Source organism: Microtus ochrogaster, unplaced genomic scaffold (assembly GCF_000317375.1).
Source record: "Microtus ochrogaster isolate Prairie Vole_2 unplaced genomic scaffold, MicOch1.0 UNK7, whole genome shotgun sequence".
NCBI classification, from domain to species: Eukaryota; Metazoa; Chordata; class Mammalia; order Rodentia; family Cricetidae; genus Microtus; species Microtus ochrogaster.
Window position 1 is genome coordinate 7297530 of NW_004949105.1, and position 6431 is coordinate 7303960.

Genomic DNA, 6431 nt, shown 5'->3' on the forward strand with positions numbered 1-6431 from the left:
ACCAGCGAGACTCAGGAGACCCTCCATGTCTCCCCAGTACTTGGGTTATAAGCATATACTACCACACCAAACTTCCTTTACACAAGTCCCAAGCTCTTGAACACAAGTCCCCGTGCTTGTGTGGCAAGCACATTACCCACTGATCCATTTCCCCAGCCCCCACCCTCGGGGCTTGCCTGGCCATGAGAACTGACTTTGATACCCACCTGGAATCTGACAACCATTGAGTTCTGGCAGAACTCTAGCCATCATCCTAAGCTAGGAAATTTGTAATATATTATTTTTGTCCAAACAAAGTAATTAATATTTCTATGTGAAGGCCTTTCACCCATCTTGGATTTTAATTGGTTGTTACTTTTTATTGAGTAGATTTATGTAATCATATTTTTACTAAATTAGATACCACTACTTCAGAATAGTAATGAGGTATGTTTTTCCACTCTGGAAAATATGTTTTAAGTCATCTTAACCCAACATAAACATTTTGATAGTAGTTTTTAGAGGTCCCTCATAAATAATTTTTTTTAAAAAAGAAATAGGGTAGGTAGTGTTTGAACACAGCATCATAATTCTTACCAATTATATTGTTAAACCTAAGGTGGCAGGCCTAATAATATATCATAATTCATACCTTATGGTCTGGTGGCAATTAAAACGCCATCTTTCTCTGCAACTGTGTGCAGCTGAATATTGCTCGTGTGAAATCACGGTCAGGGCTTTGCCCTCCTTGCAGAGCTGTGCTGGGGACTTGCAGTGCGTACAGAGAGCTGGACTTGATCCCGTTGTTATGACTGGCAATCATGGATATTATGGTGCTGGTGACTCCGCCCATTTCCCTAACGTGTAAACTCCATAGTCTCAAGCACACACACAGCAATGACCATGCAGGCCATTTCTCTCCACAGTCAAAAAGCAGACAGCTGAGTGCAGACGGCCTCACTCGCTGATGGAGGAGCAGGCAGTTACAGTCTACAAGGGCTTGGCTTCTGGCCCCTGATGGTCAACAAGTGGCCTCTGGGGAGATTGAAGAGGTCACGCTCTGGGAGACTCATAGCGCTGTAGTGGCTGAGCTCCTGGGGTTGTGCGGGTCTCTGGGCTGTACCCGGTGGAAGAGACGGTAGTGTGATTTGGATCACGCATGGCCCGTGGACCCATCATTCACGTAAGGTCTCCCTGGGGTCCCCAGGTGAGCTAATTCTTAGATACAGTGAGTGGCAGCTCCTGAGCATCCTTTCAAGGGCCAGGCCACTGACCCAGAGCCCTCATCCCAACCATCCCCTCTATGGAGGGGCTCAGGGTGGTCGCTTTGGGGTCGCTTGTGGTGCTTTGTTTGCTGTGGCTTTGGCTCACTCCTAGGGTTTTTTTTGTTTTTTGTTTTTTGTTTTTTTAACACAATGCGCTCTGTTTGTGCTAGCAGGTGTCTCTTGAGGTTTGTAAATGACCACAGAGACCAGAACGTGAAGGAAAGTGGGATGAAGGTAACCCATTGCCCCTACATAGCTGATCAGGAGTCAGGACCCCCCAGAAGACAGCACTGACCACAAATGACTAATGCAAGAGAACACGGTTGCACCCTTTTATTGGCACAGTAGCTCAGCAACAGCTGAAATGGATAAAGCGGTCCGAGGGGCAGGAGCCAGTGGCAGGCGGCTGGGGGAGCTGCTGCTCTGAGCTCACCGACAGTGGGCAGAGAGACATGGAGAAGGAAGGCCATCACACGCACAACAGCGGGTTGGGCACACAGCAAGGGGTCATGCAGTGTTCCTAGGGAGGGCAGGACACTGCTCCGTCCCAGGAGGTTCAGCCTGCTTATCGGTACTGCTGCAATTCTTGTGTCACCTGCTAGGAACTTGAAGCCATGTGTTCTGAATCATAAACATCCCGTCATCTATGCCAAGCTGAGGAGTTGGGGGTGGGGGAACGAAGCTTAACCAATGAACTCCAAAGCCACATGTACCCAGGGGAAATGCTGGGTGCCGAGACAAGCGGGGGAACGTAAAATATAAACTCTAGTTCTCCACCTGCATTCCTGCAGAGGTCAGCTTAAGCCGAGGCAACACAGAGTCCCCGGGCCTTGAGGGGCTTTGGGGTTAAAAATAAGTATGTGGAATTAAAAGAAAAATCCCTAGAAATGATCTTTTAAAATCTGCATTTTGAAGAAAGGGAACACACCAGGTGTGTAAAGTTATAAAATACAGCAATAAACATGTAAAACAATCATTGGGTTTGTAATTCTAAGGACACACAAACACCTACAAGGAAAGGAGCCATACATCCTATGTGCTGCACCATAGAAAAGCCACTGATGGGATAGTGGCTGATGTGGAGTGTTCTAGAAACAGCTGCCTGGAGGAACTTTCCACACTGCTCGGCCCACCTACTCCTCACCTCTCTAGCTCTCTGGGAGCAGTGTGGCCCTAAAATTCAGTGTGCTACCAAGAAATGGAGAGGGGACCAATGAGCACGCACATGTACACATACACGCATGCACGCGCACACACACACACACACACACACACACACACGCACGCAGGAGGTCTTGGGTAGTTATTATTAGTGTCCTGTGCTTATGTGGAGATGCCTGCAGAGGAGACCTCAGGCATCAGAAGGCAGCCTCCTGCCCTGTGCCTGCAGTCACTAGACAGCTCAGTCATGTCCCCACAGTCTAGGTCCTCAGATACTGCTGTCCCAGAGCTGGGAAGGCAGCCTGGTACAGGAGCCCCCCTCAGGCTTCTTTAGGAGTGTGGGCTTCTTGCAGGGTGGCGGTGGAGGTGCCCGGGGCTCTGGGTGCTGCAGGGCATCCTGCCAGCCTTCTCGGGCCTCGCAGAGCTTCCTCCTCCAGTCCAGCAGTTCCTGCAGAGCCACGCTTTCGTTCTCAGAGAGCCTCAGCTGGTGGATGACCTGTGGAAGAAGAGAAGAAGTGAGGTAGCTGCAGACGTGGTGGCTGAGCAGAGTGGGGGACGACAATAGCAATGCCGGGGGGGTGAAGGGCAAGGCTGGGGTGCAAAGAGTCAGTGGTCTTCAAAACCTCCAGCTACGAGACCACCAGAAACAGTACGAATCCAGGGAGTCAGAAATGACCTCCTGCAGATGGTGACAGTCATCAGGAGGTACAGAGTAGTTACCGTGTCCCGCACCTCCCAAAGGTACAAGAGAAAGCAGCATCAGCTTGCCCTGTATTCCCCGAGTTCACAAACACTCCTGTGCCAGCTTGTATTTTCTCTTTAATTCCTCCCTTAATTTGCTTCTAGAAATAAGACTTCTCAAGCCTTACCCCATGACAGGAATCCCTCATTCACCTGCACACACAGTCGGCAGGCACATGGGACAATCAGGGTGACATGCCCCATCTCAACCATATACTTTAGCTCAAGGCCAGACCCCTCCTACTCAGAACGGTTGCGAGGACTGGGCCAGACTGATGAGCAAACAGTTCCCAAACACGGGTGTAATTGGAGACGGGCACTAACATGCCACTCGCTGGAGGAAGGCTCTGTGCCTGAGAACACACTCGCCACCTGTGATGTCTAGCCACATTATCCATGCGAGAACAATGAAGCAGAGACACTTGTCTAGGTCCTGGGCACTCTCTCAGATGGTGAGCCTTTTAACATAGGCACCAGATAGCACCTGATACTCAGCAGTGTTAGCTGCTTCCCCTTGGTTTACAATGGTTCCAGAAAACTGACCCCTGGCTATCCCAACTTCAGCCTGGGCACATGGGGAGAGAGGTTGTCTTGCTAGGCGGCATCTCTTTTCTGCCAGCAGCTGGAAATCTATTAGGTCGATCATTATAGAAACTGTGTTCTGGCTAGTCTAACATGAAAAAAAATCTTAGAAAAGAATGCGATACTCGAAGCCACAGAGGGAGTGCTGGAGGACAACTGGCAGAAACCAGAAGATGCTTCACCCATCTCAGGCTCCAGACGCCTTTCACCGCTTCCATTTTAGCACTTCTGGTTAAGTGGAGAGCAGAATCCAGGACATGCAATGTGACTCTGACACAGAGAACATTGCCTAGAAAGACAGATGTGCCAGCCGTCCTTGTCCAAGTCTAAACCCACACCCGAGGGGGCTGTTTACCCATGCAAGGCGATCAAGAAGGTCAGATCTGTACTCAGAGCCTCCTAAACTCCGCTGAGAGGGAGTCATTAGCAAAGGGAATTTCCTAAATGCGCGGATATCACGCGGATAACCATATCAGGAAATGGTTATCAAGGCGGCGTCAACACTGCAGTGTCAACCTCTTTGGGCTCCTGGACTCTTCTGACTGTTCTGTCCCCGCTGCAGTCTCAACACATCTGGAGAAAAGGTCCCCAGAGAGGTATGGACCCTTAGTATTTTTGCAGCTCTCCAGAATGGCTTGCACAGGGCATAATTCTGCAGAAGATGTCCGTGGAAGGCAGGCGGCTCCCACCCATCTGGAATGAACCAAGAAAGCAGGGCTCTGGGGAAGGCAGAGAATTTATTCAGCGAATGAATTAGCCCTGTGGAGGGCTAACAGAGGCAGGCTACTCTCTGTGAACCAGGCTCCTTCTATGAGTTCTAAAAAGTGTAGATGAGGAAACTGAGGCACGGGGTGCTAGTTTGCCCAGCGCCACTGAGAAAAGGCGACTTCAGAGCTTGTGTTCCAAGCTATGACTCTGTTCAGCTCATCACTCAACAAAGCTGTCTAGACTCTCAGTTAAGGGGGAGTCAGGGTCTCCTCTCCTGGACTGGTCTTCTTTTGCTAAATTGTGAGACACCAGTGTGACTCCTCACTGGCGTATCTTACCCCTCAGCTCCCCTCCACTAGTGTGGAATTCTGTCATGTCACTGTCCTATGCATTGTGAACGTGCAGTATTCTCATAGAAGTTCCTTGGCTCACACTCAGTGTTGAGGAAGGAGAGGCGCTTTTCCTTAGGAATGTGGCCATGAGCAAGTCTTCCCACCAGCCCGGTGGATGATCTCAAGCGCCAGCACTCACACGGGCAGCTCTAACTGGCCCAGTGAGATAAGATAAACAAGCAAACGAATAAATAAATGAAAACCGTGTAAGAGAAGGACACAGAGTTAGAGGGAGATGTGACAGGGACTCTGGGTTCTCAGGGGAGGTGGGGAAGAGGACTAAGAGGAGGAATAACTAAGAGGCACTGTATATATGTGTGACATTTTCAGACAATAAGAAATTAAATTTAAAAAAACTAAAAGAAAAATTCCAAGGAGCTACAATGAGAGCAGCCACTGACTTCCTAACAGAAATACAGGGAGCCCGAGAGCAAGGTAACACAGATAAGATTATGGAAAGTCAACCCAACTGAGAGACAGTCTTCAAAACTCAGAGTGAGGTAAAGACGTCACACAAACAGAAATGTCCTCGGATATTTTGCACGAACAGAAACACAAAGTAAGGCTTCTCTTTATGCAGGAAGAAAGTGATCTCAGGTGGGAAGAAAGCAAAATTGAAGGCTCGGAAACACTGTAATTAGCAAACTTACAGGTAAACATCCATTAGGCACTTGGGCTGTCTCCTAGACTGTAAGTCACACACGAATCACACAGGTCAGCCAACAGTAACTCCACAAGCCAGAGGGATTAAAGAAAGGTTAAAGCCTTTGCTCTGGAAATGTTGGGGAAGTGATAGAAGCGATAAAATATACGCAGACGCAGAGTGACGCACACCTATCTCAACCTCTGGTCAAACCACTAAACCTGCAGTTCTCAACCTTCCTAAGGCCATGACCCTTTGAACACAGTTCCTCATGTGTGGTGACCCCCAACCATAACATTACCTCATTGTTATTTCATAACTATAATTTCGCTGCTGCTATGAATTGTGACGTAAATACCTGATATGCAGGCTATCTGATAGGGGACCCCTAGTGGGGCTGGGATTCACAGCTTCAGAACTACAGCAAAGGAGCAGAAACAGTGTTTAAGCCGGGAATTAAAACAAAAAAAAGAAAGTAACAAACGCCCAGTTTGTCTATGAAAAAGCCAAGTAAGGCAAGACTGCCACAGGGGCACATTTTTAACAAAGAGTCAAATTCAAAACCCCAACGAAAGGATTCAGGTCTCCCTCAGCAGATGGCATCGGACTGCCCCATGGCTGTGCCCTCCTTCTCTCTGGTCCAGGCACAAACGCCCGTCTATATTCCCACTAAAGCGGGAGCTCTTTTCAGCATTTCCCATGGCAACCAAAAAAGTTGCCAGATGTTAAGCCTACATGAAGCCTTCCAAAGGAACAGCTTTGAAGTCGGCACCGCATGAGGAAGCACGCCGGTGCTGGTCTCTGTGGTGACTCTTCTGGGTGGTTGTCGGTACCAATGAGAATCATTGGGAGGGAACTTGATGGGAAAATGTCCCACATCTCCTGCTGGAGTCACAACCTCCTCCCCTGTGAGTTCCCGTGTGTGTGTGTGTGTGTGTGTGTGTGTGTGTGTGTGTGTGT

The 6431-nt window shown here is 48.9% G+C and overlaps 1 protein-coding gene across 4 annotated transcripts in view; it reads right to left on the reverse strand.

Annotated features, from left to right (window-relative positions):
* Window positions 1–1560: 1560 nt before the first annotated feature.
* The window catches only part of Myo16 (myosin XVI), a 474821-nt gene continuing 469950 nt past the window's right edge, over window positions 1561–6431 (reverse strand). For all 4 annotated transcript variants that reach the window (XM_026788802.1, XM_026788803.1, XM_026788804.1 and 1 more), the window contains exon 35: window positions 1561–2901. In XM_026788802.1, coding sequence (XP_026644603.1) covers window positions 2674–2901 — 228 coding nt within the window. In that variant the 3' untranslated portion in view covers window positions 1561–2673. The remainder of the gene's footprint in view (window positions 2902–6431) is intronic.